Below are 13,516 nucleotides of genomic sequence, written 5' to 3'. Positions count from 1 at the left end.
ACAAGAAGGGTCAGAGCCGTCTCTATTTCCTGAGGAGACTGAGGTCATTTAACATCTGCCGGACGATGCTGAGGATGTTCTACGTCTGTAGTGGCCAGTGCTATCATGTTTGCTGTTGTGTGCTGGGGCAGCAGGCTGAGGGTAGCAGACACCAACAGAATCAACAAACTCATTCGTAAGGCCAGTGATGTTGTGGAGGTGGAACTGGACTCTCTGACGGTGGTGTCTGAAAAGAGGATGCTGTCCAAGTTGTATGCCATCTTGGACAATGACCCCCATCCACTCCATAATGTACTGGTTAGGCACAGGAGTACATTCAGCCAGAGACTCATTCCACCGAGATGTAACACTGAGCGTTATAGGAAGTCATTCCTACCTGTGGCCATCAAACTTTACAACTCCTCCCTCGGAGTGTCAGACACCCTGAGCCAATAGGCTGGTCTTGGACTTATTTCCACTTGGCATGATTAACTTATTATTTAATTAACTTATTATTTAATTATTTATGGTTTTATATTGCTATATTTCTTCACTATTCTTGGTTGGTGTGGCTGTAACAAAACCCACTTTCCCTCGGGATCAATAAAATATGTCTGTCTGTCTGTCTGTCTGAGTAGCTTCTCAGCCACTTTATCAGTGACTTTCTCATTTTAATTTGGTCACTGTTGACTCTGATATTCAGTTCCATTCATTTACTGAAACTGCACCTATAGCACGAATGTATGTTGCTCACTGGGCACACAGCCAGCATGGATGAGTTGGGCTGAAGGGCCTGTTTCTTTGCTAATTGGTTATCACTCTATGAACAATGCCTAGAAGTCCAATTACTTCATAACCTTGGCACAAGATAAGCACCATGCTAAACAAAGGGACTGGCCCTTTTTGATCTTAAACAGCAATCTACTTCTTAAAGAACAGAGGAGTATAGAATATAGAACAGTACAGCACAGTACAAGCCTTTTGGCCCACAATGTTGTGCCGACCCTTTAACCCACTCTCAGTTGGATCTAACCCTTCCTTCCTACACAGCCCTGCATTCTTCTATCATCCACATGCCTATTCAGAAGTCTCTTAATTATCGCTAATATATCTATCTCTACCATCACACGTGGCAAAGCATTCCATGCACCCACCACTGTCTGTGTAAAATAAAAACTCTCTGATATCCCCCCCACTCTTTCCTCCAATCAGCTTAAAATTATGCTTCCTCATATTAGCCATTTCCAGTCTGTGAAAAGGTCTTTGGTATCCACTCGATCTGTGCCTCTTATCATATTGTACACCTGTATCAAGTCACCTCTCATCTCCTCCACTCCAAAGAGAAAAGTTCTAGCTTGCTCAACCTACCCTCATAAGACATGCTCTCTAACCCAAGCAGCACTACGGTAAATCTTCTCTGCCCCATCTCTAAAATTTCCACATCTTTCTTATAATGAAACAACCAGAACCAGATGTTGCCAGGACGATCCTCCAGGGGGAGTCGCAATGTAACTTCAGCTCCAGGTTCCAGACCAGGGGCAGAACACAACAATCAGCAAAATACCGCTCACCTCAGGTTAAGTTTGAAACCTTTGACTCAGACGACAGAAAGTAAACAAAAAAAAAAAATCACATCTATTATGCAAAAATCATCATTTTCAAATAATCCATAAAGATCTGTTGGTTAAAATGATCAATCTAAATTAAAGAGCAACATACAATGCTGGAGGAACTCTGCAGGTCAGGCAGCATCTTTGGAAATGAATAAACAGTCAACATTTTTTGCTGAGACCCTTTTGTTGGGAATGGAAAGAAAGGGGGGAGATGACAGAATAAGAAAGTGGGGGAGGGGAAGAAGAACAAGTTCAAAGGTGATAGGTGAAGCCAGATGGGTGGAGATGGGGGAGATGAAGTAAGAAGCTGGGAGGTGATAAGTGGAAAAGGGCTGGAGAAGAAGGAATCGATAGGAGAGGAGCAGAGGACAATCTTAGAATAGATAATCAGCCCTCTATTTTTGTCCCAGAACCAAGGGTTGGAATTAACATCATGATTTCACATCCAGGAAATGGCAAGGTCTCACCAAGTAAAGAAGATGGATATGATAGGGTCTTCTAAGAGACTCCCGGACAGGTAAAAATAGAGCGCTATGGGTAACCCCAGTAATTTCTAAGGTAAGAACGTGTTTGGCACAACTTTGTGGGCCGAAGGGCCTTTATTGTGCTGTGGGTTTTCTTTGTTTCTATGTTTCTAAAGTGGTAATAACTGAGCAATAACCCACATCATTTTTTCCACCTTAGGCTTTGCAAAGCTAGAATGATTCCATCAGCCGACTTTGCCAGGGTCTATAACAACCTGTAGAAATCCCATCTACATGAGGAGTATTTAATGACTCCGGGCACATATTCACTGAGTTTAGACAAAAGAGGGGACATTTCAGTGAAACCTATCACATATTGAAAGGCCCATGTTATGTTTTGTAACTTCAAAACACTAAACCAATTCAAAGGAATATGCAGGAGTCCGGGAATGGGGATATAACTTCATGTTTACTTTAAGTGAGGTGCACACTTACCATGTGGTAGCATGATGATATATTGCAATTCACATATTTATACATATAACTCATATTCAATAATTTAAAAAAATACTTAATCAACAATATATTTTCAAGATTACTCAAATATTACTGAAATATTAAACATGCAGCAGCCTAGGCATAGTGGATGTGGAGAGGATGGTTCCTATAGGGGAGGAGTCTAGGACCAGAGAGCACAATCTCAGAATAGAGGGAACAGAAATGAGGAGGCACTTCTTTAGCCAGAGGGTGGTATCTTGGTGGAATTCATTGTTGCAAACAGGTGTGGAGACAAATTCATTGGGTATATTTAAATTGGAGTTCAATAGGTTTTGGATTAGGCAGGATGTCAAAGGTTAAGGGGAGAAGGAGGAGAATGGGGTTGAGAGGGATAATAAATCAGCCATGATGGAATGGCAGAGCAGACTTGATGGATCGAATTGCCTAATTCTGCTTCTATGTCTTAATGTCCTATGGAAAGTCATAAACTTCAGGACAATTTCTGCAAAATAGATGATGTGAGAATTATACCTTGCCATTCCTTCTTAATTTTTTCTGATACCCCTGGCTGTAATTTCATGATCATATTATTAATTATGGCTGCTAAACCCTTCTAGCAAGGATTCAGAGCTAGAATTTTTTCCGTAGTATCCAATGGACATAACTCTGGAAAAGACTGTAACATATTATTCAAAAAAATTTCTAACTTGCAAGTATCTAAAAGAATGAGTTTTAGGCAAATTATATTTGTTGGTCAGCTGTTCAAAGGACATAAAGCTGTTATCTAAAAACAGGTCATGGAAACATGTTATACCTTTTGTTTCCCATAACACAAAGGATTGGTCCATAAAAGAGGGCTGGAAAAAGAAGTTAGATATAATAGGGCTTGATAAGATAAACTTATTCAAGCCAATGAATTTACAAAATTGAAACCATATTTGTAATGTATGTTTAACTATAGGATTAGTTATTTGTTTATTCAGTTTAGTTAAAGCAAAAGGAAGCAAAGATCCTAAAATAGAAAACAATGAAAAGTCTTGTACCGATTTATACTCCAAATTTACCCATTGTGGGCAAGGTACTATGACCGATTCTTGGGTCCAAAATATTAAATATCGAATGTTAACTGCCCAGTAGTAAAATCTTAGGTTTGGCAAAGCCAAGCCACCTTCCTTCTTAGGCTTCTGTAAATATCTTTTACTTAATCTAGGATTTTTATTCTGCCACACATACGAGGATATTTTGGAGTCAATAATGTCAAAAAAGATTTAGGAATAAAAATTGGTAATGCTTGAAATAGATATAAAAATTTGGGTAAAACTATCATCTTAATGGCATTAATTCGACCAACCAATGACAAAGATAATGGGGACTACCTGGTAATAAGTTGCTTGATTTGGTCGATTAAAGGTAAAAAGTTAACTTTAAATAAATCCTTATGTTTCTTAGTAATTTTAATACCCAAATAAGTAAAATTATCTGTAACAACTTTAAATGATAAATGTTTATAGATTGAAACTTGCATATTTAATGGAAATAATTCACTCCATAATAGTGGAAAAGAACCTCACTGTCTTGTACCCACAGAGCAGTGGGAGAAAATTTTACAATTAGTTAATTCTTCTTCCATTTGTGCTAAACATGCCCTAATACAATTTAAGGTTGTACATAGGGCTCATATGTCCAAGGACAAACTTGCTCGATTTTATTCTCATGTTAATCCAACCTGTGACAAATGTCATTCTGAAGTCGCTTCATTGATCCACATGTTTTGGTCTTGCCCCTATTTGCAAAATTATTGGAAAGATATTTTGCGTATTACTTCAACAGTTCTGAACATCAAATTGCAACCGCAACCTAGTACTGCAATTTTCGGTTTACCAATGGTGGATAATAGTTGTTTATCCCCCTCAGCTCGACGGATGATTGCATTTGTCACATTAATGGGTAGAAGATCTATCCTATTGAACTGGAAAGAAATTAATCCTCCAACTACATTTCAGTGGTTTTCTCAAACTATTTCTTGTTTAAGTTTAGAAAAAATTATGAGTTGTCTTCGACCCCTCAGTTAAATTTGAAGAAATTTGGAGACCATTTATTCAACATTTTCATATGAGCTAAACTGACTTTTCCTAAACCTTTTTCTTATCATCTTTAATTATTTGGATAGAGGTGCAGAGTTATTGACACTACTGCGTATATTTGATATAATGCAATGGCCCATGTTGGTTAGGTTAGTTTTTTCCTTGGTTTTTTTGGGGTTTTTTTTCTTTTTTTTTTCCATTTTCTGTAACCACTATGAGTTTGGGAGGTTATTATATATGGATTATTAACTATTTCTATTTATACCTTAACTTATTAAATATGTACTCTCAAGCTATTTGTACTCAATGTTTCATTTATGTTTGCTTAAAATCAATAAAAAGATTTTGAAAGAGAATTATACTTTGCTTCCTATGTACGTATTGCATCTTAGTCTTATTGTTGATCAAACTAGAAGCAGATTAGGTTAGATTGGTTTATTTCATATACACCAGTGTGCAATGGAATTCCTAGATTGCATGAAGATCACAGAACAAACAGAACACATGGTAATGATAAATACTGCGACAAGTACAAGGCTATGGAATGCGGCAGAGGCTGCAGTGCAATCTGAGAAAGAATCACGAAAGGGACAACATCGGAATAACAGAGAGAGAGTGTTAAGTCTGGGAACATTACAACACCACCAGGAAGGGAATGTGAAAGAGTTGATCAGTTCGGGGGTCTGCTAGCAGTGCACTGGGCACATAGATAAGAGATTCTCTGTCTCTATAAGTTCTTTTGTTTAATAAAGCAATTTATTAATTCATACTAGCATCCCCTCCCCCATTACTGATCACCTCTCATGTTGACAGATTAGTTTCAAGCTTTTATGAACAATAAATCTTGTTTCCTATTTGAAACACAATGGACTAGCTCAGCAGTTCCCAAACTGGTGTTTGCAGACCTCTTGCTCAATGGTATTAATCCATGGCATAAAAAAAGGTTAGGAATCCCCGGATGAGATCTTGTTTTAATCTGTTGTTCACCCTTCAAAGTGCAATTGAACATTAAATTAAATTTATGGGATATTTGTTGACAGTGCCAGTCCTCTGAAAGCCGAGCAGAATCATTTGCAGCTTAATGTGAAAAAGACTAAGGAGCTGGTGGTGGACCTGAGGAGGGCTAAGGCACAGATGACCCCTGTTTCCATCCAAGGGGTCAGTGTGGACATAGTGGAGGATTACAAATACCTGGGGATATGGATGGACAATAAAATGGACTGGTCAAAGAACACTGATGGGTCTACAAGGTGGGTCAGAGCCGTCTCTATTTCCTGAGGAGACTGAGGTCCTTCAACATCTGCCAGATGATGCTGAGGATGTTCTATGAGGCTGTGGTGGCCAGTGCTATCATGTTTGCTGTTGTGTGCTGGGGCAGCAGGCTGAGGGTAGCAGACACCAACAGAATCAACAAACTCATTCGTAAGGCCAGTGATGTTGTGGGGGTGGAACTGGACTCCCTGACGGTGGTGTCTGAAAAGAGGATGCTGTCCAAGTTGCATGCTATCTTGGACAATGACTCCCATCCACTCCATAATGTACTGGTTAGGCACAGGAGTACATTCAGCCAGAGACTCATTCCACTGAGTTGTAACACTGAGTGTCACAGGAAGTCATTCCTACCTGTGGCCATCAAACTTTACAACTCCTCTCTCGGAGTGTCAGACACCCTGAGCCAATAGGCTGGTCCTGGACTTATTTCCACTTGGCATGATTAACTTATTATTATTTAATTATTTATGGTTTTATATTGCTATATTGCTTCACTATTCTTGGTTGGTGCGGCTGTAACAAACCCCAATTTCCCCCGGCATCAATAAAGTATGTCTGTCTGTCTGTCAGTCAGTCAGCCACAGGGCAAAGCTTCATCACTCACATTCCTGCCTTCCTTCTTATCCACAACTCTCTCATAATACCAGCATCACAATAAATTATAAATTGTATTTTTATTGATCAAAGTTCAAAGCTCTAATTTATTTGATCGATATGCTATGATTTATTATCATAGTAAATACATAATTACTACCTCGAGAGTCATCTTCTTGCAGGTATTTACAGGAGAGTAAAGAAATGCAATAGAGTTTAAAAAGAAAAGCTCTGCATAAAGACTGACAACCAGTGTGCAAAAAGGAAATAAATTATGCAAATAAAAATAACCCTGAGAACATGAGTTGTAGAGTCTATAGGTTTTGGAATCGGTTCAGAGTTGAGGTGAGTGAAGTTATCCACATTGCCTGATGTCTGAGGGGTAATAACTGTTCCTGAATCTGGTGGTGTGGAACAAAGAGTGTATGGCCTGGATGGTGGGGTGGGGGGAACTGTGGCAGCGCTCCATGTATATGTGCTCAGCGACGGAGAGGGGTCTGGCTAAGATGCACTGGGCGGTATCCATCACTTTCTGTAGACTTTTCTGTTCCTAGACATGTGATGCAATAAGATACTCTACACTTGGCACGTATAGAAGTTTGTCAAGGTTTTTGGTGACATGCTGAATCTACTCTGCAAAAGGGACTCTGAATCTCTCTTTCCAATGCTGTATTCACAGATCACACTGCTCAGCACCCTTCCACGGTTACCAGCATCAAATCTGGAAGATGTGCTGTATCTCACTGCTCTGAGGCATCCTAGAATTATGTGAAATGGCCCTGGGCAACTCTATAGCTGTGATTGGTTCAGAGGCTGAGAGACACAGCCAGAGATGTTTAATGTTATACTCTGGGCCAGAGGAGTGGGTGTGCACTGCTTGGATGCTTAAGCTTCCCTGTCTTAAGCTTTTCAGCCCAGCCCCAACACCAGCATTGATCACAATTGTCAGCTGACATCCTTCACCACCCCCCATGCCACAACTATTTCCCCTCCCTCCGTGTCCCCAACTTCTGCGCTTGTATGACTGCTACTGAGTGCCCAAACATACCCACTTTCACCATAAGACCATAAGACATCGGAGCAAAATTAGGCTATTCAGCCCATCAAGTCTGCACTGTCATTTGATGACAGCTAATTTATTTTCCTTCTCAACCCCATTTTCCTGCCTTCTCCCCATAACCTTTGTCAACCTGACTACTCAAGAGCTTATCAACCTCCATTTTAAATATACTCAATGAATTCCAAAATATACCCCAATGAATTCCACAGATTCAACTCCCTCTGGCTTCTACTATCCCTCCTCATCTTTCTATTCTGAGGCTGTGCCATCTGATCCTAGACTCTCCCACTACTGGAAATATCCTCTCTACGTTCATTCTAACAAGGCCTTTCAACATCCAGTACTGATTTCCAGGATGGTCATTCCCAGCACATTCCCACCATTGAGAACATCCTGAGCAGCTGCATCACTGCCTATTTCGGAAATTGTACCACCCTGGATCACAAGACCCTGCAGTGGATAGTGAGGTCAGCCGAGAAGATCATCGGGGTCTCTCTTTCCGCTATTACGGACATTTACACTACACACTGCATCCGCAAAGCAAACAGCATTATGAAAGACCCCACGCACCCTTCACACAAACTCTTCTCCCTCCTGCCATCTGGGAAAAGGCACCAAAGCATTCAGGCTGTCACGACCAGACTATGTAACAGTTTCTTCCCCCAAGCCATCAGACTCCTCAATACTCAGAGCACCTTACTGCCCTATTGTCCTGTTTATTATTTATTGCAATGCCTGCACTGTTTTGTACACTTTATGCAGTCCTGGGTAGGTCTGTAGTGTAGTGTAGTTTTTATTTCTGTGTTGTTTTTTACGTAGTTCAGTCTAGTTTTTATACTGTGTCATGTAACACCATGGTCCTAAAAAAACGTTGTCTCATTTTTACTGCGTACTGTACCAGCAGTTATGGTCGAAGCGACAATAAAAGTGACTTGACTTGACTTGACTTATTCCTCACAATGAGCCTTTTGCACAGTTAATGTCAGCTTGTAAGATTTGATCCATTTATTAAAACCTTTAAAATGGCAAAACTACTGTGATTAGTTTACTCGTTACTTCTTAGACCAATGCCATTAATATTTACTACAATCATCTAACAGCCATTGGGAATAATTTTCTATTTATGCACCTAGCTTTAGAATCATAGAAATATACAGCACAGAAATGGTCCCTCATGACCCAACTAATCCATATTTACCTAGGAGTACCCCTGCACTACTCCCATTTGCCCACTTTAGGTCCCTCTATGCCTTTCCTGTCCAAATGCCTTTTTGATGTAGTAATTGTATCTGCCTCAACATCCTCCCTTAATTTTATTTAATTTATTTATTTTATTTCTAAATGCAGAGCAGAACAGGCCGTACTGTCCAGCAACCCACCTATTTAACCCTGGACAATTTACAATGAACCTATTCAATTAACCTATTCTGGTACGTCTTTGGACTGTGGGAGAAAACTGGAGCACCCAGAGGAAACCCACGCAATCATAGGGAGAACATACAAGCTCTTTACAGGTGGCATTGGAGTTGAATTTCAAGCTGCAATAGCATCATGTTAACCGTTACTCTGTCAAGGCAGCCCACTTAATTTATTTACCGTACATTTAACTTAATTACTGTATGACATTCCTAGCTACTAGTCTTTGTTTAACTAGAATTACATTTTAAAACTGAAATGATATAAGTTAAAAAGTACTGAGTTGGCTTGTTTCTCTAATGAGCTGACTCTTCAATATTAATTCAGTGCTTACCTCCAGGTTCCATGTCTGCCGTGCATACTCGCGTAACATGTTTTCTCTGATGCTGTCGAATACACCAGGCTTGGGATCGACACCAGGGGGTCGAAGGCAAGGCTTACGAAGTACGAAGCACAGTCCGTCGGCGTCCTTTGAGTAATATTCACACAGCTCTTCAGGACCGCAGTGAGACTTGCCACCAGCAATGGCGTAAGTCCCATTCAACTGCCGTTCAATTGTGTAATGGTGGGTCTTTTGATCAAAGACGACTGATAAGACGTAGCCTCCAAGGCTACGCAGGCACACGCGTAACAGAAAGAGCCCGTCAGTCATCCCTCCCAGCCGTAGGAACTCATCAGCCTCTAATCTGGAAATGCTGCCGTAGAAGAACGGAAGATGGAAAGCAGCGTCACGCATGGTCACTGCTTGTGGCCTTCCCTTGGATCAGTACCTGTTTCTTCCCCGGATCAGTACCTGTTTCTTCCCCGGATCAGTACCTGTTTCTTCCCCGGATCAGTACCTGTTTCTTCCCTTCTTGTACCTAAACGACAACAAAACATTCAACATACTGATTAGTTTGACAAAGGAAAATTCTGACAATTGGATTTCTTTTGTAAAAATATACATGCTGTGAAAATGATTTTGACAACTAAAAAACCAAATTGTTATGTGTACAATTACAGTGGGGCAAAGATACAATGAGAAACTTGCTTGCAGCAACATCACAAGCAACATACAGAATATAAACTAATCACAAACAATTTGGTAAGTAGCCATTGCTTAATCAATATCAAAATCACCAATTCCCTGATTTTTCTCTATTCCTTGTTTATTTAATCATCAGAGAACACCTGCAGAACACAGTGACTCTGCCCAAGCTATGACCATAAATCCTTCAGCCCGAAGATGTCCAAATTCAGGAGCAGAAAGCCCATTGTCTGTCAGAACATCTGATGCCAGTAAACGCAACCCCAAGCAATGACAGAGAAACTGGAAAAAGTAACTTAAAAATTGTCAGAATTTCATGCTTTCCCCTCCGTCCTGTTAATAATGCCGAACCTCACTGCAACCTACAGATATTACTGCCACTCTTAATCCTGAATGTTAACTTAGTGGAATAGAAACTGGGAATAAAATGTAGGAATCAAATGTTATCTTTCAGCAGCTAAGTGACAAACATCTGAGGCTTTGGCTGCTATGGCCACTGGTTAAGGCTGAACGTTTACTTGCCAGGACCCTTCCAGCAACAATCAGAGCCATCTTGACCATACGACATATAAAAAGAATTCGGCTATTCAGCCCATCGAGTCTGCTCTACCACTCCATCATAGCTGATTTATTACCCCCCACTCAACTGTATTCTCCTGGCTTCTCCCCATAACCTTTGATGCCCTGACTAATCAGGAACCTATCAACCTCCACTTTAAATGTACCCAATGACTTGGCCTCTGCAGCCATTTGTGGCAATGATTTCCACAGGTTCACCACCCTCTGGCTAAAGAAATTCCTCCTCGTCTCTGTACTAAAGGGACCTCCCTCTATTCTGAGGCTTCCCCAATACGTCCTCCCCATATCTACTCAACCTAGGTCTTTCAATATTTGATAGGTTTCAATAAGATCCCCCTCATTCTTCTAAACCCCAGCAAGTACTGCTCCAGAGTCCTCAAATGCTCCATGAACATTAACCCTTTCATTTCCAGGATCATTCTCGTGAACCTCCTCTGGACCTTCATATCCTTTCTTAGATAAGGGCCCCTCAGCTGTTCATCATACTCCAGGTGCAGTCTGAACAATATCTTATAAATTCAAAGTTCAACGTAGATTTATTATCAATGTATGTATAAATTCTACAACCTTGAGATTCATCTCCTTATGGGCAGCCACAAAACAAAGAAACCCAAAAGAACCCATTAAAAAAAAATCAAACATCCATGCTGCAAAGAGAGGGAAAAAATGGTACAAACAATAAAAGTGAGTAAATGGCATTTTGAACAAAAATCCTCAGACACAAAGCTCAGAGGAGGCCCACAGCCTCAGCTTCAGTTGAGCACATAGTGCTGTAAACATTGCGGAGCCCACAGACACAAAGCCCAGAGGAGATGGAGCAGGCCCACAGCAGAGTAAATGTCATGGAGCAGTGGGACAGAACCAGCCCAACCCTGGTCTCTGGTCCCAACATTGACCTTTCAATTATTCTGGGCTGGCATTTAAAGCCTCAGCATTATATCTTTGCTTTTGTATTCTAGTCCTTTTCAGAATTTATTTCAATTTCATTGAAATTCAATTATATTTCATTATCAATTCTTGCTGAAGAGCATTTTATTTTATATATCAAAATAAACTTTATTTATAATAAAAACTGTTTTCAAAAATAAACCACACAATGATTTTTCATTCTTACATTCATAGTTAATGCTTTAAGTACTGTTCTATTGGTAACTGATGCTCTCCATACTAAGTCAGCCAACACCTAAAGTGTTTTTATTGAGAGCAGCAAGCATGTGGCTTCACAAGAAATGCAGAGTGTAAGTTGCCTCTGCCTGTATGTATGCCTCAGTTAGGAGAATGTGGCCATTTTGTGGAACACGTTGGTGGTGTGTCTGTTATTTTTCACACATCAAGTACCAGCTTGATTTTCATTTCCTTCTTTATGCTAATTTTCATGGCTGCCTAAGCTTTTCCATGTTTAATTGCAATGATTTTATTTCTTAACAGCTAAGCTCCTTCAATGTTTAAATATGAGATGCAAATATTATCTCTAAAGTTAAAGGGTTCTGTCAAAATGCAGCAATTACTTGTGTTGCACCTGCATTTTGTGAGCTAACTTAGTTCAACCGCATGAGAGTAAGGCAGTGAACTTGCTGTTATTTCCTGTGTTTGACTTCCTGCAGCTTGTTCAGAAGTCAGTTGTTTGATAACTCCTTTCCCATTACAAAATGCACTTGAGATCTCTTGACACATCATTTGACAGTTTTGAGTAAAGCTACCTTTATTTGGTTCTACTATACATAATATTTGAACTTGCTATTGACTAGTTGCATCACAGCCTGGTATGGAAGCACCAATGTCCTTGAACAGAAAATCCTAGAAAAAGTAGGAGATATGGTCCAATCTATCATGGGTAAACCCCTCCCCAGCAATGAGCACATCTATATGGAACGCTGTCGCAGGAAAGTAGCATCTATCATTAAGGACTTCCATCACCCAGGTCATTCTCTCCTCTCACTGCCACCATTGGGAAGTACGTACAGGAGCCTTAGGACCCACGACACTAGGTTCAGGAACAGTTATTACTCCTCAGCCATCAGGCTCTTGAACCAGTGGGGATACCTTCACTTGCCCATCTCTAAACTGTTCCCACAATCCTATGAACTCACTTTCAAGGACTCTTCATCTCATGTTCTTGATATTTATTGCTTATTTATTTATTATTATTATTATTTTGTTTTTTTGTTGTTTCTTTATATTTACTGTGAATGCCCGGAAGAAAATGAACATGGTGACATTTACAGTATGTTACATTTGCTTACTATTTAATTCATTAAATAGGCATCAAAAAATTAACACATAAAACTGTTCCTCGCTCAAAGAGACTCAATACAAGATTATGCTTGATTATTTTAGCAGAATTATTTTCCTCGCTCTTCCTGCTCCCAACTCAACAGGCACAGTGATTGGTTATAATTTCTAAGAAGATTTTCAGGTTATAGGGAAGGTTGAATAGGTTAGGACTTTATCCCCTGGACCATAGGAAAAGGAGGGGAAATTTGATAGAGGTATACAAACTTACGAGGATTATAGATAGTGTAACTGCAAGCAGTCTTTTTCCACTGAGGTTGTATGAGATGAGAAGTAGAAGTCATGGGTGAAACATGAGAACAAGTGGTCATGGGTAAAAGGTCAAGTATTTAAGGGGAACCTTCTTCACTCAGAGAGTGGTACAACTGTGCAATGAGCTGCCAATTGAATTGGGGGATGGGGTTCAATTTCAACATTTAAGAAAAGTTTGGGTAATACATGGATGGGAGGTCTAGGTGTGGGATGATGGGATTGGGCCGAATAACAGTTCAGCACAGACTAGAGGGCCCAAAGGGTTTGGTTCTGTACTATTTATTCTGTTCATTCTTTCCTTCACAGCTGCTCTCCCTTCCAGAAAGATCATGGCTAACCTTAAACACAAGAGATTCTGCAGATGCTGGAAATCCACCAGAACACAT

The 13,516-nt window shown here is 40.1% G+C and overlaps 1 protein-coding gene across 1 annotated transcript in view; it reads right to left on the bottom strand.

Annotated features, from left to right (window-relative positions):
- LOC132405770 (tyrosine-protein kinase ZAP-70) overlaps positions 1–13,516 on the bottom strand; it is a 135,962-nt gene that overhangs the window by 70,080 nt on the left and 52,366 nt on the right. The window contains exon 2 of the mRNA XM_059990780.1: positions 9,315–9,840. Coding sequence (XP_059846763.1) covers positions 9,315–9,716 — 402 coding nt within the window. The 5' untranslated portion in view covers positions 9,717–9,840. The remainder of the gene's footprint in view (positions 1–9,314; positions 9,841–13,516) is intronic.

The sequence above is a fragment of the Hypanus sabinus genome, chromosome 16 (genome assembly GCF_030144855.1).
Source record: "Hypanus sabinus isolate sHypSab1 chromosome 16, sHypSab1.hap1, whole genome shotgun sequence".
Taxonomy (NCBI): domain Eukaryota; kingdom Metazoa; phylum Chordata; class Chondrichthyes; order Myliobatiformes; family Dasyatidae; genus Hypanus; species Hypanus sabinus.
Note: the sequence above shows the minus strand (reverse complement) of the source record. Positions and strands in the feature narration are given on the sequence as shown.